Here is a 21,932-nt window from a genome sequence, read left to right on the forward strand (position 1 = left end):
AAGTTGGCATCCCTGACATATTCAACAATGAGCACATATTACTTTAAAAGTGATGATGAAACATGGCTTTTAAGAGACACATGAGGCTCCGCTTCGGCATGGTAGTGGGTTGCGTCCATCTGCATCTTTCTGTGGGTTAGCTGAACGCGCCTGCTAAAAAGCGTTCTCACCCAGGAACCAGCAGATGGCGTAATGGCTGTTGCTGGATTCCTATGGAGTTGACCACAGTTCGAGTCCCAGACCCAGTGGCTTAAACTCATGCCAGGCACGTGTGCGTGCGTGCCTAAGATTCCGAGAGGAGAATGGAGGAGAAAGGATTGCGGTGTGGCCATCCCCCCAGGGAGTGATTTCTCGCTTTCTATCTCTCTGTCTCTCTCTGTCTTTCTGGTGAACGCATGTGCCCTATAGCAAAAACCTCTCCAAAAAAAAAATGCTCTTGCCTAACGCTTCCATCAAGGGGACAAGGCACCCTGAGGGACACCCAAAAGAGCCAACACAGAAAATAGACTGTCACAAACCCACACTCAGAATGCACGATGCCCGGCTATTGGGTTTTCGGTCCAACAACACAAGAGGCCACGCCCCGTGGTAAACGGCAGTGGCAACGTGGAGAGTCCAGGGTGGTGATACCGAATCTACGAGGGTGCTGGTGGGACAGTGTGATTTTTCCAACACTACACGCTGTCGAAATCTCAGGCTCCTTCAAATAAAGCAGAAACTGGAATTCTGTGGACATCTAGCATGTTCGAGGCTAGATGTAGGAGCCCAACAAAGGTTTGCCTACGGAATTTCCTTCTTTCATCGTCTGCCAGGAGGCTTACATCAGCCTCTCTCCTGTACCACCCAAAGCCCTCAGGAAGAGGAACACACACATGTCATGAAAAGATAAGAGTCTCCACGTGGAAATTCAATTGTATTTATTTTTCTTATACAGAATCAGAGAAGTCAAACACAGAACCAAACCCCAGGTCAAATGGTTTGATCCGATTGATTCGCCGCATACCCTCTGTATGCACAGCGTTCTGAATGACAAATACACACACATAGGTCATATTACAAATGTAGAAGGAACTTTTTTAACAGGTTAAAGTACGAGCACATAAACGATGTAGTGTATCCGGGAAACAGTCTCTGTCAATCCCCCATTTTCCCACTCACGTTCATCTACGCTTTCCTGTTTTCTCAGCAGCTTATTCTTTTTCTGCTAATGTTGTACTTTCAGAAGTTAGCCTCTAATTACATCGTGAGAACACAACCTGTAATGAGCAACACTTTCTCATTCAAGATCACCTGTGTTTGCAGAGAGCTTTCCTGCCACTTTGGGGTTACTCACAACCCCAGCACACTAAATTGTTTCCTTTTTCATGCTCTTCCTGTATATGGTATAATCAAAGAAATGGCATTTCACAACCTAAACACTATGTGGAAACACAAACAAGTTCTTAGTTTTAACAGAATTTCAATTAGGTTTTGACAATGTATTTACCTACAGGAAAATGACACCTTGAAAGAAAGACCTCTGAAATTATATTTCAATTTCACTTTTTAGTATGCTTTTTCTAGACCAAATCGGGGGTGAAATGGTACAATTGACTGAGGTCTAAAAGGTCTAGATATCCCGGCTGTTGTATTATAATGAAAAATAAAGCATAAATAGCACCTTATCACAAATTCTGAAGGGGTTTTAACACTTACAATAGGAAATAGCCATTACAAAAATTGCTCTTACTTTAAATTTCTAGCTTTAGTGTTCTTTCACAAAAAAAGTGCCATATTTTCTGGCCTTAAAAACGACAATAAAAAAATTATATCTGGCTTTATCTATTAGTAAACACATAGTCAGGGTCCATATTTTATTCTGGAAAAAATAGTTATTATAGTCATTAATAAATGTTCCAACTAATCTTGCTAAAAAAAAATTCTTCTAGTATTTCCTAATGCCACAAGCTTACTAGAAAATGACTTCTAAAAATGGGTAATACAAATCATCAATGATTGAACTACTGAAACAAAAAAAGGGGGCTTCTATTTCTTTTACATTTAATAACCTGAAAATAAGTCTATAAAAATATTTTTTAAAAATACAGTAACACTGCTGAGTTTCGTTAGGTCCCTTGTTTTTTTCTTTTTTTTTTTTCCTTTCTTTCTTTCTTTTTTTTTTTTTTTAAGAAACAATGTACAATTATTTTTGCTAACAATGAGTTTGTTTAGGTCCCTTGTTTTTTTTTTTTTTTTTTTCCTTTCTTTCTTTCTTTTTTTTTTTTTTTAAGAAACAATGTACAATTATTTTTGCTAACAAAAGAGAAAAAGAAATAGTGCTCCCTTCAATTTAGTAGCAACATAGACATCTACCCTTACCTCTCTCACAGGGTTTAGAGCCTGGGTCCCTCAGGGAACAAAACCACTTCGTAGTGTGGAAAGCAACAGCAGGGTTTACGCTTGCATCTGTCTAGGGTTTAGCATCAGGGTGGATGGGGCCACGCCCTTCCTCCCTCCCCTATAAAGTGCACCAAAGCCTTCTTTTCTTCTACCACGAAGTCTTTTGGTGTAAAGGTTGCAGTAGGTAACTGTTGCTTTCTTCTCTGGGGGCACCTTTCCCATCCACTTGTCTTGCTTTCGGGGCACCATAACTTGGCTATTGCCATTTCTCGACTGGTATCCTTTCCACCCAACTCCAAAACTCAACTACTTCATCTCTGACCTTTGCACATGCCTTCTGTCCCACAAGATCAAATGCATTTTGTATATCTATACCCCACTGATTGAAAGGATCTTCAGATCGCCAACAAATAAGCCTCCCGTGGGAATGGAAAGGTTCCTCTCAGAGACCTGAATTATTAATGTCTTTCAAAAAAGAGATTAAATTCATAGATTATAAATAATGTCAGTTCAAAATATGAAACAGTGGAGGACTTCATTGGCAACGCAGACAGGCTGCATGCCTGGTGAGCATAGCTCTCTCAGTCCTTATGCACTTATAAAAAAAAAAGCTTTTGGTTACATAGGAGGTGTTGGATACATATGTCATGCCTTTTTATACCAACTGTAGCAAACAGGGTTAGAATAATATACTTAGGAATCAATTTTATTGAATTCAGAAACATATATCTCCACCATATGCCCTCAGAGGGCATTTTTTTTTACATGTCAGTCAGAGATCTGCTTCATCCTTCAAACAGTTTCATAGATAGGATTATTTTAAACACCTGAAATCCTGAAAGCAAAACTGACAAGGCTTCAGAATGCAAAAAGCAACAGCTTACTGTGTGCGCCATCAAGTTGAAAGCTACAGGGTCCTGATGTTTCCAGGATTGTTTGGAAAGGTAAAGATACAGTTGCCACGGATGTATCAAAAACACTGACTACCTCTTGTCATCAGCTACACAATTACATACAGCACTTTATAAAATACCATCGACTGCTAAGCTGCAATTTGGAAAAATCCCAGTTGCCATTTTCAAAAAGTGTGGTTTAATAAATTCTTATCATGAGTAAGAAACTGTTCTCTTTCACAAGCTCCGTGATGTCAGAACCAGACTGTTGCTGGCGTGACCCTCCTGCTCCAAGACTTAGATGCTATGCAGTAGGATGAAGATAAACTACATAGGACTACGCCTTTGTAAAGACAGAGTAATTAGAACCATCAGAGCCAGCATGGAGTCAAGGCTACATTGTGTTCCACATGGCAGAATTTTACTATCCATACAATGATTTTTAAAGCTCAAGTTAAATAGTCTGTAAAGCATTTGGTACTACGATCTATCAATACAGTTTTGGAAACTGTCAATCAGGTCTGATTTTGTGCACATTTCCTGGACCAAGCCACTATTAGAATTCACTGCCTCTGGTCAGCTTTTTTTACAGTTTATAATCAATCGATGTATCCATGTCAGCTAACACCCATTAAGCTTCGCCATGGGGCAGCAGAGTAAAAAGAGAAGTAATGCTACAAAATCGATTCTGCAGATAACAGTTCTGCATACTCTGTCACAGGAATGCAGACTTGCAGAGCATGCAAATAAAATATTTATTTATGTTTAAGTTCCTGTCAATCAAAACCAGGCAATGATTAAACTGGCCACATGGAAAGGAGGGAGCGTGAGTCAGGGAGGCAGAAAGGGGTGCACTTGTCGACGTGCTCTGCTCTATCCCATTTTCCAAGAGGCCCAGGAAATGTCAGGTCATGGCTGCAAACAGGTTATGAGGACAGTGATTACAGCCAGGTTAGGAAGGGCTCGCTTTTGTTCAGAGCGGACTCTACATCGTTGAAGAGTGGGATCAGATCTTCAGATTCCAAAGTTCCTAGGTCAACGTTTGTTCCCGGAAGACAGTCCAGGAAATCAGGAAAACGGGTCTGCTGGGGATTGATGTTCATGGGGGTCTGTCCTGCACTTTCTCCTGCAACAGAACGAAAGGAAACCATTTCAACTCTTACAGCTTTTGAAAGTGAGACAGAGCAAGTGTTACGACTCTCATCTTTGCGTCTTCAGCGACAGCATCACTGACCCTCACTCAGAAGAGGTGCAGAGAGGGGCCAGCTGTGTAGTGCAGTGGTTAAGCAAAGTGTTTCAGGAGCTGGATCCCATCTGACCGACCAGGGTTCAAATCTCAGCTCCGGTGGCTTAAAAAGCACACTGAGTAGATGCATTCCCAATACCCTGACAGGGTAAAGACGTAGAGGGAAAAGGACTGCAGTGTGACTGTGCCTCATTGGGGATTTGTTTTTTCCCTCTAGTAATTAAAAGGGAAAAAAAAATAATAAAATTTTAAAAAGACTACAAAGATGCTGGGAGAACCTTTCATTGCTTCTGGATAGACGTGGTCCAGAACAGCAAAGTCTGGAGAGGTTCACAAAGACCATGCAAACAGGACTATGGATCTGGCCTATAATCGGTGCCTTCCCACCACACAGAGGCATGAAAAGCTGTTTGGAGAAAGAGAGGCCCTGCCTGTAATGAGCACCTTATTACAGAGCTAAGCTGTGGGTTTAATTGTAAGCTTATATTTACCCATATCAGCCTTCTTTATGTTCAAAGAGAATACTGTGGAGTTTCTTTTAACCATGTTATTAAAACGCTATCCTCATTGATGGTTTCAATTTATAAAGTGGGATCTGCAAATCCGCCCTCCTCCCTCAATACATGCATTCCGCTGCTATTTCTCATATGAACATATTTAGGGTGTAAGTTTTGGAATAAAGAAAATTAAATAATTTTGTTTAAATCACTATTTCTTTCTTTTATTCTTCCTTTCGTTCTCTTTCCTTTCTTTCCCTGTCTCTCTTTCTTTCATTTATGTATTTATTTTTTTTGTTATAGGGTGTGTGCGCTCACCAGAGATCCAGAAAGTGAGAAATCACCCCCCAGGAGGGATGGCCACGCCGCAATCCCTTCTCTACCTCTCTCCTCTCGGGATTTTAGGCACGTGCACACAACATGTACCCAGCATGAGTTTTAAGCTACCGGGTTTGGGCCTCGACCACAGCGGACTACGTGGGAGTCCAGCAACAGAGCCATTACGCCATCTGCTGGTCCCTAAGCCACCATTTCTTAAACCTACCTCATCGATCCTATTTGGGCGGCCCATCTATCCTAACAGAATTAGCGTTCTGGAGAACACAGCTGAGAAAGCGCAGTACTAACGGAACGTGAAGTGTCTGGAGTATGGCATTTCCAAGAGCATGGGTGGGAATGCATGGGCTTGTGCCATGAGACGGAGCTTTCAGACCCATTTAACTTGTCTGCCTCTCAGTTCACCCACTGGGAAACTAGGACCTTCTTCACGAGTTAAGTGTCAGCCCACACCCATGGCTCTAGGGTCGCCCACACATACACAACTACACACACAGAAATGTAACAGGTGTCTGTGGATTGTGCTGAGAGAAAGAAAAACCTAGAAATTTAGTGTCTATTCATTAGACAGTATTAGAACAACTGGCTAATTCAAATAGCCCCCAATATATGATTTTCTGAAGGGATAAAAATCTACCCTCGCCCTGAGAAGCACTGATAACTAAGGCAAGCGTCAACCTAACATCATTTTTTTAAAAATGTAAAACTTGTCATTTTTTTAAAAAGTCTTGCATCTTTTAAGTCAGTAGCCTTCTGAAAAGAGTGCATGTTACTCTGAGCAAAATGGCAGAAAATTCGCTTCAGCCACATGTGTCTTCCAAGGACAATAGTCGCATCCTTTTGGGTGATGAAGGAAGTGTAACTAAGCTTGCATCTTAGTGACAGCAAGGCATAATGGCATTTCCGGAATCACAAAACAGCCACGGCAGCATTTTCACTCCAAGGGGCAATCATTTGAAAAATTAAAACAGGTTCAACAATGTGATCTCAACATAGTGTTACTGCTACTGGAAAACAATATCAAAATAGAAAAGAAAGCTCAAAATAAACTTTTTCTACCCCAGTAGAGTATAAAAGATGGAAATGTGGCTTAAAAATGATCTGTCCTTGAAAAAAAAAAAAAAAAAGCTATCTGATCTAAAGGTGGTTTTTTGTTTTCTGGGTTTTTCTTTTTTTTGAGAGGTTTTTGCTATAGGGTGTGTGCACTCATCAGAAAGACAGAGAGAGACAGAGAGACAGAAAGCAAGAAATCACCCCCCGAGAGGGGCGATAGCCACGCTGCAATCCCTTCTCCTCCATTCTCCTCTCGGGATCTTGAGCACGCACGCACATGCGCCTGTTGTCAGTTTAAGCCACTGAGTCTGGGACCCAAACTGCGGTCGACTACATGGGAGTCTAGCGACATAGCCATGATGCCAACTGCTGGTCCCGAAATAAGCATATTCACTCCATCTTCTTAGGTGAGCAGTCTGAGGCCAGCAGAGGTTACATAACCAAGCCAAAGTCACTCTCAGAAAAGTAGAGAAGCAAGGATTTGACTCGGGTTGCCTGTCTGCAAAGACTATGTTCGTCTCAGGGCACCCCTGAATCCCAACATCCTGGCTCCACCATCCTCCCTATTTACCCACTTGAGGTGATTTTAAAAAGACATGGACTAGAATCCACTTTTTTTTTTTTCCCAATATTTAGAACTCCTGGGGTTATTCTTATTTAACTTTGCTTTTTATCTCTGCCGGCTTTCCCAGTGTTTAAAAGATGAAACTAAACAGCTATTAAACACAGGAAGGAGCAATTTCACGAGGCTGCTCCTGAGACGGCAAAATCAATCTCACACCAAGAACTAGAGAGAGATGAAAGGAGGGTGGCAGAGGGGAAGGGACTGAGTCATAAATCGAAGAAGAGCAAAACAGTTGCAGCTATTCCTGTGTGACTCCTCACAGACAGCCTGTGCGTTCGTCTAAACAGACAGAGACAGCCTGCAGTAAACTCCGGGCGGCGGCTCCCACGGCCTGTGCTTGCGAGAGGCCCGGCCTAGAGTTGAACCCTTGGTCTCACCAGAATGTAGATTCTCAGCACCGTATATATAGAATAAGAGAGCATTTATGTGAGGAGGAGGAGCCACCCAAGAGCAGCGTGTAACAAACCACACACACTGTGGATGAGTGCTCTGCGGACAATGCTGTCTTAGGTTTCATCACAGGACAATTCATTTCCTACCCTCGGTGATGGTGGAGGAAAAGCTCGCATGAATAATTCCGAATGGTGATATTTCGGCTATCACTTGTTTTAGGTCTACGACATCTTCCAGGAGCTTACGACTTCCGTAATTAAGTCTAGCCTGGGCTAATAAGACTAAATTCAGTTTTGGCTATTGACAGTCTCACTCCTTGAGGACAGGAGAGTGACAAAGATCATCCAGGAAGCCTGCTGAGGCCTTGCTGAAGGGTACAAGGCTGGCGATGAGAGGAAAGCCACCCTGACTCCCTCCTTCTTAATTGCGGAGGGAGGACATTGTGGCCATGGTGGAACTTGGAACTGACAATTTAGAACTCTCTGGAAATGGAAGTGGCTTAACTTCCCAAATCGCTTCCTAAATGCAGTGAATGACATGGAAGAATCTGCCTGCTGGTGGAACCATAACTAGTACCACTTCCTGGGAGAGAAAGTGGCTCATCCGTTACAAACGAAGACTGTAGGCCAGCTGGGGCCTGGTGGTTAAGGTGGCTGGATCCCATATGGCAGACGGAGTGGCTTGAGACACATGCTGGGCACTTGCGCATACATGCCCAAAATCCTGAAAGAGAGAGATGGAGAAGAAAGAATTGCAGTGTGACCATGCCCCATGGCGGGGGGTGCTTCTCACCCCCTTCTCTCCACTCTCTGTGAGCACACGAACCTTCTGGAAAAACTTTAAAATATCTAAATACCAGGACCAGCAGTTGGTGTAATGGCTATGTTGCTGGACTCCCTATGTAGTTGACCGCGGTTCAAGTCCTGGACCCGGTGGCTTAAACTCATGCCAGGCGCGTGTGCGTGCGTACCCAAGATCCCCAGAGGAGGATGGAGGAGAAGGGATTGTGGCATGGCCATCCCCCTGTAGGGTGATTTCTTGCTTTCTGTCTCTCTGTGGAAGAAAGACAAAACCGGCAGTAATAACTTAATGCAACTGTGGGGAAGGGGGCATAGCAAAGCAAGAATGAGTTTTAAAAAAAGGAAGAATTTAAACTCCTGTGCCCACAGGTAAAATTATACAATGCCTTATAAACTGTGAGGACGGGGTAGAGTTTATTAATAGTGCCTGAAGGCTGGATGGCTTTTCAGTGTCATTTCCTATTTTTCTGTTAAGATGTAGCGTTTCCAGATGGGTTTTAGAAGTGAGACGACTGAAGTTACGATTTGAAAAACGCCAGCCCTGGCAGGGTGTGGTCCTACCTGTGTCCATCTCGTCCACGTTGCTGAGGAAGTCCTCTGGGGTCGTGGGGACGCTGTAGCACCCCAGCCCCAGGCCGCTGTCGGTGCTCTGCTCCCTCGAATGGTATGGCCCTCTGCAGAGCATATGAGGGAGAAACGTCAATGTGAGCCCATGAAGGAAAACCCACAACTACAACGCGGTCACATAACCCTAACCAAGGGTCGTCCTGTCCCCTGCCCACCTCCGCGGCAATGAAGGGGAGCAGACTGAGCCTCCCCTTAATTCTGCCTAATGGCAGTGAAATGAATGGACTGTCAGCAAGTAAAACTGGCCATTCAGTCAACTGATAATGATTTTTCTTTTTCACCTCAAAATAACCACTGAGGGCCAGTAGGTGGCCTGGAGGTTAAGGAGGCTGGATCTTACACGGCCAACCGCACTGCCTGAGGCCCAGACTTGGCGACTTGAAAATCACACTAGGTACGTGTGTGTGCCCAAAATCCTAAGAGGAGAATGGAGAAGGGATTGTGGTATGACCATTCCCCCCAGGAGCAAGATTTCTCACTTTCCCTCCTGTCTCTCTCTCTCTGTCTCTGGCACACACACGTGTTCTATAGCAAAACTTAAAAAATAAATAAATACAGAATATAGTACCATTTATGTAAGTTCAGAAAAAACAGAGAACAGGGCCAGTAGGTCACATAACGTTTATGGCAATGAACTCCCACATGGCTGACCACTGTCACAGTTTGAGTCCTGGACCTGGAGGCTTAAAACTCATTCTGGGCACATGTGCGTGTGTGCTCAAAATCATCCCAAGAGGCGACTGGAGGAGAAGGGATTGTGGTGTGGCCATCTCCCGCCAGGGGGTGATTTCTCGCTGTCTCTCTGTTGAGTACACTACAGCAAAAAATCTAAAAAAAAAAGAAATCAAAACACAAAACCAAACAAAACCACAACAACTCTCTAAGCATAGGAGTGTACATGACTAAAATCCTGAGAGGAGACTGGATGAGAAGGGACTGCAGCATGGCCATCCCCCACGAGGGTGATTTCTCACTTTCCTTCTCTCTGTCTCTCCAGCGAGCATATGCACCCTATGGCAAAACCCTCAAAAACAGGGGGACCAGCAGTTGGTGAAATGGCTATGTCGCTGAATTCCCATGTAGTCAACCGTGGTTCGAGTCCTGGACCCAGTGGTTTAAACTCATGCCGGGCACGTGTGCGTGCGTGCCCAAGATCCTGAGAGGAGAATGGAGGAGAAGGGATTGCGGCGTGGCCATCCCCCCTAGTGGGGGGGGCGGTGATTTCTCGCTTTCTGTCTCTCTGTCTTTCTGGAGAGCGCACGCACTCTATAGCAAAAACCTATGCAAAAAAAGAAAAAAAAAAAAACAAAGAAAAAAACCCCTCAAAAATAAAACAAAACAGAGAACAATGCTGAACACTGCTTACAGAGGCGCACACCAGTTTTTGAATGGTGGCCATCACTGGGGACAAAAAATGGGGGACAAATAAGCTATGAATGATGGTGGGAATGGGTTAAAGTATTAATTGTAATGTGTCTGTTACTTAAAAATCAAATGGAAATATGGCAAGTCTGGCATATGGGTACAGGAGCAACACTGATTCATACTTGATACTTTTCTGCACTTTAAATACTTTAAAATCAACAGTTTAACCACAGTCTTATTTTGGATTCTGTTCCATTTTCATCTCTTGCTGTATATCTTTAATAACACTTGTTGGGGCCAGCAGGTGGCATGGTGGTTAAGGCGCTGGACACTTCCACATGGCCGACCATGGTTCAAGTCCTGAACTAGTGGCTTGCTTTCTCACTTCTCCTGTGTGTGTGTGTGTGTCTGGTAAAATGAAAATGAAATTAATGAATAAATAAAATTAAATAAATAATTACTTTAAAAAATAGCACTTGTATTTATTTGTTTGTCAGAAACCCCTGGATGGCAGAAAGAAATAGGAAAGCGAGTACTGCCCTTTCTTTGGGTTTAAAAGCATACAACTGGGGTTGCCACTTCTGCTGAGAAAGATAGCTTTAGCTACATTGCCTTTTCCTTCTCTCCGTTTCATTTTCAAAAAATCATCTCTTTGTTTTAATATATATTTTATTGGAAAATAATTTTAAATTCACATAGAAAAGACAAAAGAGTATGAGAGTTCCCATGCACCTTCACCTAACATTCCCAGGGACAGACAGCATCTCACAGAACCATTGAGCAACGACCAAGCCAGGAAAATGAACTGCAGAGAGCACACAGAGACCTTTCTTGAGTTTCACCATAAACATCGCCACCTACTGGTTTTGTGCTCCACTTGCTGTATGACATGTTTGATCCCCTTGGTGGTTACATAAAACCACAGATTTCTCCTAGTATCATTGCCAGACAATGCCATCCTGTTTAAATTATAAGTTCATCCCCACTTTTTAAATGTCTTGACTAGGGGTTTACTCCATATGATATCATCAATTTTTTAATTTGAGACTTTTTTTTAAAGGTTTTTGCCATAGGGAATATGTGCTTGCTGGAAAGAGACATAGAGAGGGAAAGTGAGAAATCTTCCCTTCTAGGGGACATGGCCATACCATAATCCTTTCTTCTCCATTTTCCTCTCTAGACTTTGGCCATGTACACACTCATGCCCAGTGTGATTTTTCTAGCCACTGGGTCTGGGACTCAAACCATGGTCTATCATGTAGGAGACCAGCATCTTAATCACTACGCCACCTCCTGGCCCCTGAGAATTTTTTAAAAGGTAGACAGCTTTCTCTGCTTTTCATTTTTCTGTGAGGTCTGCTCCCCTTTCCTCCCTCTGCGCTCACCCGCAATCCTCAAGCTCACCTTTCACCTTTCCCAATGTAAACCAAGACATCATCATGCCTCAGAACACATAATCAAGAGATCGGAAAATAAGTGCCTCCCCCCACCCCCAAATGTTAACTTACCCATTGAGGAAAGGATCAGAGCTATTGTTAGTGATGGATCTCATGTCCGGTGTCATGGCGGGCGGGTTGACAGCAGCCTGAACTGTGGCCAGAGTCTCGGCCTCCATGGGGAGCTGTCTGCAGAGGGCAGCTTCCTACAGAAAGAGGACAGTCAGACAGATAGACAAGGGTCATCATTCACCCACAGTCACAAGGATGGGAGCAGAGGATACTCCACGTGACAACTTTCCACCAAATACACTTCTATGTCAAAATCATCAGGAATTGTTCTTTCCCTGAAGAAAGTCTTAAAGGCAAAAGTCACTCACATTCACAAAGCTAATGGGAAGCTCAATCAACATTTAACCTCAAGGCACTTCTGTTGCAATAGAGCCTCCCACTCATGCAATTGCTTAAAACCCAGATCACATAAAGGCCTCTCACGACATCTCAGAGACAAGGCTGTTGCTATCCCAGGTTGTGAGACCAAATCTAAACCACGCAAAGCACACTCCTCTGGACTAGCAGGTACATTCTGATCTTCGCTCTTATACACAAGCCCATAAAGCTGTGCGGTTACAGAATTCAGGCTCTACATTAAATTATACCTGGCAGTTTTATGGCAACAGCCAGGAGAGCAAAACAACCAGTTAGAAGTTTGTTTAAAAATGTCAGTCAGACCCAGCCATGTGTCACACAGCCTTAGCGCTCTGTGGGCAGGGATACGGAAGCTCTCTCTAGAAATAAAGAATCTTACAAAAAAGTGAATCAATTTTTTTCTATTTGACTTTTTATTTTATTTTATTTTTTTGCTATAGGACACGTGCACTTACTGGAGAGGGGGAAAGAGACAGAGAGAGAGAATCACTCCAAAGAGAGATGGCAATGTTGCAATCCCTTATCCTCCATTCTCTTGGGATTTTCAGAATGCATGCATGAATATGTGCCTGGTGTGATTTTTCAAGCCACTAGATCCAGGACTCGAACTTTGGAGTTGGCCATGTGGACCCAGGCACCTCAATATCCACACCACCTGCTGGCCCTTATTCAACTAAATTTTAAGTGTACTCTTATTCATGATAGTGAGCACAAGTGTGTGCATGAGAGAGAAAAGGAGAAGAAAAGAGATGGACCCAACAGAATCTCGTCACATTAGACCCCATCTCCTAGCCCTCCAGTGCATCTACCTGGGTACGTGTGTGACCAGTGCATTTCAGGGTGACTGGGCTGGGGACCTGAACACGTGGTCAGCTCTGTGGCCTCCAGCACTGTGGTTCAGAGCACTACTGACCCACAGTGGGACTCTGTGTGTTGGTTTCTTTAAGTGTATTTTTCTTCCATGAAAGAGAGAGAGAAGAAAAGAGGAGAGGGAGGTTCTCTATGCTATGACCCACCTCCAGCCACAGCAAGCCTGGATGACACACATGTATGTGTGCTACACCCAACGTGTGGAGCGAGACCTTAGGATGCCAACCCAGGACACTCCCATGCAGCCTCCGGAGTGCAGACGTAGCATCACCATGGCGCCACATGGCTGGCCTAGTGGTTCATTGACTTGACCAAAATGCTTCAACCAGGTAGACCCAATCAAAATCCCACGGACCATTAACTGTTTGGTGGCACATAGATTTTATTAGCAAAAAAATTATTAATATAACACAAGCATTTATTTTTTTAGTTAGCATTACTTTGTCAAGGAGAGTCGATCTAAAAGGTTACATATTGGGAACCAGCAGTTAGCGTAACGGCTATGTCGCTGGACTCCCACGTAGTCGACCGCGGTTCGCATCCCGGACCCGGTGGCTTAAAACTCACGCTGGGCGCGTGTGCGTGCGTGCCCAAGATCCCGAGAGGAGAATGGAGGAGAAGGGATTGCGGCGTGACCATCCCCCCTGGGGGGTGATTTCTCGCTTTCTGTCTCTGTGTCTCTCTCTGTCTGTCTGGTGAGCGCACACGTCCTATAGCGAAAACCTCTCAAAAAAAGAAAAAAAAAAAGGTTACCTATTTATTGACTGCAATTCCTTCCTCTAGGTCTAAATAACCTCCAGGAATCTCTCCTATTTTGACAAACAAGACATCAAATTCCATTCCGATTCGCTGTTTCCAGAGAAGAATACTTGTACACATTTGTACTTGCATCCAAAACCATGCTGAGGCCCTTCCCCGTGTTTATGCCTATCAGTTACCCACTTTCCATGCTGAAGTCACTGGTCTCACCACCCCTCAAACCCCAAAACCATGGCTACAATGGCAAACAGAACATTCAGGCCATCGACGTTACAGTATCTTTGTCAGAACTCTTCCAGCCCTGACACGCTATGACTGCAGAGCGTGAACGCTGTCTAGACAAGTCTCAGTGAAGTCATCGGCCATAAACATTTTCCGTTACTAGAGTTCATTGTGTTGTTACCAAGAATTATGGGAGCATGACGTTTCCAAACCGTGAGAGCCCTGATGGCCTAAAAAACTGCATTGTTAACTTCTACTGAAATAAATACCCTCACTAGAAAGGACTTCTGGTTCACGTCTGTTCATCTAGATTGCAAATTACTGGAATGTTTGAGAAATGTTATTCAGTATTCAAAAAAAAAAAAAAAGATGGAGATTTTCTTAAAGGTGATTTTAGTTCTCATTCAAGCCTCTGATCTATCTTCTGAATAAGTTTAGAAATATCTAAAAAAGCTCATATAGTGGGAAACAGCATTTAGCGTAATGGCTATGTTGCTGGACCCCCACGTAGTCGACCGCGGTTCGCGTCCCGGATCTGGTGGCTTAAAACTCACACCGGGCATGTGTGCGTGCGTGCCCAAGATCCCGAGAGGAGAATGGAGGAGAAGGGATTGCGGCGTGACCATCCCCCCTGGGGAGTGATTTCTCGCTTTCTGTCTCTATGTCTCTCTCTATCTGTCTGGCGAGCGCACGCGTCCTATAGCAAAAATCTCTCCAAAAAAAAAAAAATAGATAGGACACAAAATAATGCTTGTGTGTGTTCAAGAGGACAACTTATAATAACCAAAACTAAAAGAACCTACACTATAGTGGAGAAAACATTTCACATTTGTTCTCTCCAACTTCTCTCTCTCTCTGTCTCTCTCTCTCTCTCTTTGAGGGATTTTTGTTATAGGGTACACACACTCACTGGAGAGAGAGAGAAAGACTGAGAGATAAAAAGTGAGAACTCACCCCCCCAGGGGAGATGGCCACACTGCAGTGCCTTCTCCTCCATTCTCCTCTTAGGATTTTTGAGCATGCAAGCAAATGCACCCAGCATGAGTCTCAGGCTGCCAGGTCTGGGACATATCCCAGGTCTGGAACATGAACTGCAGTCAACCATGTGGGAGTCCAGTGCCCCAACCACTATGCCACCTGCCATTTCCATTTTCAATGAAGGAGACTGAAGTTCCATTTTTCAGTCTAGGTGTTTCCCAAACTACTTTGAGATCTGACCAAGTCGTTACAAGCAGAAACTCTAGGTCCTGTCCAGAGGTGTGCACAAGATGATTAACAAGTGAGAGAGAATACAGAAAGGGTGTTGAACACACCTGAAGAATAACTTTGCAATGTAAATTACAGAACACTGAGTTAGGAGATGATTATTTATAATGCTGTACTTTGTCCAGGATTATCCCAAGATCATTCTTGAGTTACTAATCATTCCCTACGCAGCCAAAGGAAGATCATGTGGCTGCTGCTCTCAACCCACCTCCTTCCTGTCCCACCTGGATGGTACCTGGCGGCAGGTCTTCCTGGATCCCACAGCGCCCTGCGTGACAACACCCCTTGTCTCTGACACGCTCCCTCACTCACTCTCTTCCAGTCTCCTGGTCTTTCCCTCCACCTCTGACAGCTGTACCAACTGTTTCCTCTGCTTGGAACAGACTCCCCAGAGCATTCCAAAGCTCACCCTCTCACTAAGCCCATCTCCTACAAATGTCACCTCTTCAGAGATGCTCTTCCCTGACCCCTGTCTAAAATAGCCTCTCTCTTGTCATTATCTATCTCTTAGCCTGCATTAATTTTCTTCATAGCAACACAGGGATGTACTCTCTCTCTTTCCTACTAGGATGTACACTCCACAGGGGAAGGGAACATATCTGTCATGTCCACTGCTATATCCCCACTACCTACAACAGTGTCAGGCATACGATAGGTGCTCGATAATTGTGCGCTCCATGAATACATGAAAAATATTACTGGAATCCAAATGCAACTATTTTAAATTGTGATTGATAATGAAGAACGAAGGAAAAAAGGAAATAAGGAACATTCCATCTCACCTTCAACCACAAACAGGAATGGAATAATAGCCGACAGTATAAAACCCAACTAGCCAGGTGTTAGCTTCATCCTCAGCTAACAGCCCCACTGTCTCTGTCTGAGGATGAACAAGAAGACAGAGCCAGGAGCAGGAATTTGGGGGCTAGGTGCTTGGATTTGCATGGTGGCCCTGCAGTCTCTCCACAAGTTACACACCCTCTGTGGTCACCATCTATAAAGAAGAGCTAGTGGGAACCAGCAGTTGGCGTAATGGCTATGTCACTGGACTCCCACGTAGTCGACAGCGGTTCCCGTCCCAGACCTGGTGGCTTAAAACTCACGCCGGGCATGTGTGCGTGCCTGCCCAAGATCCCAAGAGGAGAATGGAGGAGAAGGGATTGCGGCGTGACCATCCCCTCAGGGGGAGTGATTTCTTGCTTTCTGTCTCTATGTCTCTCTCTGTCTGTCTGGCAAGTGCATGTGCCCTGCAGCAAAAAACTCTCCAAAAAAAAAAAAGAAAGAAGAGCTAGTCAGAGAGCTGCAGCGATGACAGTGAGGGTGCTGACAACACTGCCTGGCCCCTGAGACCACTTAATAAATGTTAACTAATTATTGTTACTATTTCACGTTCTCTATTCCAATCTCTAAAAGCAAATACAACAAACTTTTTTTTGAGAGGTTTTTGCTATAGAGCGCGTGCGCTCGCCAGAGAGACAGAGAGACAGAAAGTGAGAAATCACCCTGCAGGGGGATGGTCACGCCTCAATCCCATCTCCTCCATTCTTCTCTCGGGATCTTGGGCATGCACGCACACACGCCTGGCATGAATTTATTAAGCCACTGGGTCTGGGACTCAAACCACAGTCAACTACATGGGAGTCCAGCGACATAGCCATTATGTCAACTACTGGTCCCACAACAAACGATTTAAGAAGTCACTATCACACGGAATTGATCTCCTTTGAGTGGTGAAAAACAGTCATGAAATTCACCGTGATCAATTAGCAAGGCTAAAGAAACCATTTCTTTTCTAAATGAGAAAAGGTTTATAACTTTTTTGTATAACATAAGATTAGTTTTGCATATAGATGGAGAATGGTGAGAAGTTTGTTTTGGTTTTCATTCAGACTAAATTTACGTGTAGAATCAAAGCTCAGACCCCATAGGATTCCGACTGCATGGACATGAACGGCCCACGCAAAGGCGGAAACGAAAGGGGAACGTCTGAGACCCAGCAGGAGTTGAAACGGACAGGACTAAAACAGGGGAAGCAAAGACAAAAGACGGACTGAGTAGGCCCGCATGGACACACAGGGCGACAGCTGGCCAGGCTGATCTAGGACACGACTTTGCCTGTGCCCCTCAGGGGACCAGCGGCACGGCTGCACGAACCCAGCACCCGGTCCTCACCTCCATCTGGTCTTGGCAGGACATTGAAGGCTCAGTTGGAAGCCACAGCAGAGCCCCTGTGGTCTGCCTGTCGTCTGCCCCTCAAAATCTATTTGTAGGTCCCTCCCAGTGTCCCCACCCTCACATACCACCCTCTAAATCATGCCTTCACTGTCCCAGCCTCCTTGGGACACTGGTCCCCCCTCTTTGAGCTCCATCTTACCTAGCGTCAGCGGTTCCATGACATCACCTCATCCGAAATGCCCTCCCCGACCACCGTGACCACAGTAAGTCACTGCCTCCTCCCTCTCCCGGCTCTGAGTTCCTAAACAACTGTCTAGCTGGTTCTGAAACACCGCATGTCTCATGCTGGGTCCCTGTCGGGTCCCCAAACAGCTCTCTCCGATGCCGTCACCACATACCCAAGTGCAAAATCTGGGTCAACTTTTTCTCCCTCAGAACGTCCCCCCGCCCTCAATAATCCCTTTAATTGCAACTGTATTTATTTAAAAAAAAAAAAACTTCTGAGACTATCAGATGTCAGGTTCTACCCTGTCCTCATGGAAAATTCTAGAGGAGGATGCAGACCAGAAAGAATAATGATAGGCAGGCCAGCAGGCGGCATGATTAAGGCACTGGATTCTCACATAGCAGATCGTGGTTCAAGTCCTGGACCTGGTGACTTGAAAAATCATGCCAGGCGTGTGTGTGTGTGTGTGTGTGTGTGTGTGTGCCCAAAATCAATCCCAAGAGGAAGGGATTCCGTTGCGGCCATCTGTCCTGGTGGGTGATTTCTCACTTTCCCTCTCACTGTCTCTCTCTCTCTCTCTCTGGCAAGTGCACACACCCCTATGGCAAAAACCTTTAAAGAATTTTTTAAAAAAGAATGATGTGCAAGGGCCAATCTTTATGGATTTCATCTCTAAATATCGCCACACTCCAAACCTCATTTTCGAATGGAGAAGCTGGTCATCACTGCTTCTCTAGATATTCAGTTGACCACCCAGGTCTCTGTCCAACACGTTACAAAGTCTTTACAACAGTGACCAGAAGTCAATCATCAAGATGGGAGGGACCAGGTACCACGTTCTATGAAGAAGCAGTGGACTAGGACCAGCAGATGGCGTAATGGTTACGTCGCTGGACTCCCACATGATCGACCACAGTTTGAGTCCTGGACCCAGCAGCTTGAAACTCATGCAGGGCATGTGTGCATGTGTGCCCAAAATCCTGAGAGGAAAATGGAGGAGAAGGGACTGTGTGTGGCCATTCCCCTGGTGGGTGATTTCTCACTTTTTGTTTCCCTGTCTCTCTCAAGAGCGCATGCACCCTACAGCAAGAACCTCTCTTAAAAAAATAAAGAATAAAAAAGTACTAGTGGATATACCATGACTCTCAAACTATGAATGGCTGTCACATGATATAAAGAGGACCCCGTCTACCTTAGATTCACGGCAGATGAGATAAAGGACTCTCTAGTTAGGAGTTGGTTCAATAAGAGGAACTGGGTGCTTCTCAGTTCTCGGGGCTATCGGCCACTGATATTCTTGAGCAGTAGCTGAATAGTCATCGGACATGCTCAGGCCTTAGCACAGAAAAGAAAGTCTGGCATAGGAAAAACACTGTTTTTGGAATCAGAAAGACTAGAGTTCAAATCCCAGACCAGTTAGTGCATAGTTGTGACTCCGTGGACAGAATTCTTAACTTTTCTTGGCAGTCTGTTCTTCTGAAAAAGAAGGTTTCTAAGACACATCTTGTTGGGATGTTAGGAAGATTAGGAAGCCCATTCCTAAAGAACGCGGCACAGCAAGCTACTGATAGTGTTAAGCACTGTGGGAGATGATTAGCTAATACTCATAGCTATGTGTGAAATTTCATTTGAGGCACTTTAATATACTATTCCATTTCATCCTCGTGACAATCCAATGGTCTCCATTTTATAGATGAGGAAACTGAGGCACAGAGCAATTAAGAGAATTTCCGAAGATCCCATGGCTGGTCACTGGTGGACCTAGGTTCCAAATTCTGGCAGTTCATTTCCTGAAGCTGTTTTCCCAACTGCCCGGGCAGTGAGGCAGAGAAAAGCCAAGCCTGTCACACCTCGAATGTTCAGCCCTTTACCTACCAGCTGTGAGACGTGGCCAAGTCATTTCATTTCTCTGAGCCTGTTTTCCCAGCTATTCCATGGAAATACCAACCCCTTTGCCTCAGACAGTTTAGAGGAAAATTGAATGAAACGATCTGTTTAACTGTCTTGAAGCTTTTCCTCCCTAAATTAGGAAATAAATTCAAGTGAACATATTGTATGATGCTTTTCAATGTATATGGGTGGAGCTAGTGTCCTGGGAATTCAAGACACGTCCAGCAAGTTATTTAAAGGCCAGAAAGATCTGGAAAGCTAGCTGTTCCTGGTATTCCTGCCCAAGTCCTCCTTCCCATCACCCCAACTTGATTTTTTCCTCTAGACCCAAACTAGGGCTGAAAAGGGGATTTGCAAAACAAGGGCTTGTGAAACTTTTTGTAACTTTATGACCATCTAACTGGCCTTCTAAAATGAATAATTATATGTAGCTTTAAAAAATGGCATGGTTAAGGCGCTAGACTCCCACATAGCTGACAGTGGTTTGAGTCCCAGACCTGGAGGCTTGCTCTCTCTCTCTTTCTCTGTGTCTCTCTGGTCAAGTTAAAAAAGAATAATAGCACATGAAATTAAATCAATCAATCAATCTTTAGGGAAAAATACAAATAGAAAACACCATTTTCTACCTGCTGGGGGACAAGAGGGTGTGGAAAATAGCTGGATCGGGTGACAGATGTTTAAGATGCATGCTGATTTGTGAACCCAAGGTGTCTCTGGAAGCAAACCTCAAACCTCTTTTCCTTCCAGCTCCCTACTGGCCTGCAGCTTACCCATGGAATAAATCAACAGAGGAGGTGAGAAAAGAAACAGTAGTTGGGAACCAGCAGTTGGTGTAATGGCTATGTCGCTGGACTCCCACGTAGTCGACCACGGTTCACGTCCTGGACCCGGTGGCTTAAAACTCACGCTGGGCATGTGTGCGTACATGCCCAAGATCCCGAGAGGAGAATGGAGGAGAAGGGATTGCAGCGTGACCATCCTCCCTGGGGGGTGATTTCTCGCTTTCTGTCTCTATGTCTCTCTCTGTCTGTCTGGTGAGCGCACGCACCCTATAGCGAAAATCTCTCCAAAAAAAATAAAAATAAAATAAAATAAAAAAGAAAAGAAACAGCAGTTGAAAGCATACTGCAGCCTGTCTGTCCCCAGCTGAGGAAGTGCTTCCAGTTAGCTAGCTCCAGCCCTCCCTGGAGTGGACTTCAAAGGACCACGAAGGACAGTAATCCCTTCTGAGGGTGCTCCACTTGATTTAAGTGTGCGTGGCCAGAGATTCTACAGAAATGGAGGACTGGATTGTTTTCATTATAAAGGGTGGGGCGAGTAGACACAAATGAAAAGGGGGAAAAAAATAAAGACAATATTTTGAAATTCTAACATGGAAATCCTTGTTCTGGTGCAGAGAAATCACTTTCTCTGCCAAAACCCTGCGGGACTTCAGAGACAGAATGCTGAATTATTCACCTTCCTTATAGAAAACACACACACACACACACACACACACACACACACACACACACCCTGAGGGACTTCAGAGACAGAACGCTAAATTATTCACTTTCCTTATAGGACACACACACACATACACAGAGAGAGAGAGAGAGAGAGAGAGAGAAAACATGCTCAGTGTGAGTCTCTCTTTAACCCTGTGCCAAGGGATTCTAGAAATCCATTGTCATATTTCCTGGAGCCTTCTTTTTTTGAAATATCTCATCACACATGCTCAGCTGCCAGACTGTCACTAGAAAAGAGCCCAGTCAAAGCGCTGGTACTTTGGAGAGGACATCTGTGGAGTCCATATTATCATCTCCAGCCTGTTTGCTGTTCTTTGAATTCAGAATGCATATAGGAAGCGTGTGTTATTCCACAATCTGCGTCTGTGTCCTTTAGAATCACATGAAGGAAAATATTATAACTTAGACTTTCTTAGGTCTTTACTCAAAAAAAAAAAAAAAAAAAAAAATAATAAGAATGGATTCTGAAATGGGATATTTCCTCATACCTCAGTGATCTTATTAAGGTCAGAAATAAGCTGTCTTGGGACCAGCAGTTAGCATAATGGCTATGTCGCTGGACTCCCATGTAGTTGACTGTGGTTCGCGTCCTGGTCCCGGTGGCTTAAAACCTACACCGGGCGTGTGGTGTGCGTGCCCAAGATCCCGAGAGGAGAATGGAGGAGAAGGGATTGTGGCGTGACCATCCCCCCTGGGGGGTGATTTCTCGCTTTCTCTCTTTCTGTCTCTCTGTGTCTTTCTGGAGAGCGCACGCGCCCTATAGCAAAAACCTCTCCACTCTCCAAAAAAAAAAAAAAAGCTGTCTTTTCTTAGTGCAAACTTGATGAACCTCCATTTTAAAACAATGGCCAAGTTTTAGCATTTTCCAAAGCAGTTCATTGATTCATTTACTTCAATTTACAAATAAGAAGTGTATATATTTATCATGTACAACATG

The 21,932-nt window shown here is 44.4% G+C and overlaps 1 protein-coding gene across 1 annotated transcript in view; it reads right to left on the minus strand.

The window, feature by feature from the left end:
• WWTR1 (WW domain containing transcription regulator 1) overlaps window positions 1-21,932 on the minus strand; it is a 159,458-nt gene that overhangs the window by 1,091 nt on the left and 136,435 nt on the right. The window contains exons 6-7 of the mRNA XM_014588273.1: window positions 11,723-11,856; window positions 8,784-8,896 (exon numbers count right to left, since the gene is read on the minus strand). Of these exons, the coding sequence (XP_014443759.1) occupies window positions 8,784-8,896; window positions 11,723-11,856 (247 nt within the window). The remainder of the gene's footprint in view (window positions 1-8,783; window positions 8,897-11,722; window positions 11,857-21,932) is intronic.

This window comes from Tupaia chinensis, unplaced genomic scaffold (genome assembly GCF_000334495.1).
Source record: "Tupaia chinensis unplaced genomic scaffold, TupChi_1.0 Scaffold000272_1, whole genome shotgun sequence".
Lineage (NCBI taxonomy): Eukaryota > Metazoa > Chordata > Mammalia > Scandentia > Tupaiidae > Tupaia > Tupaia belangeri.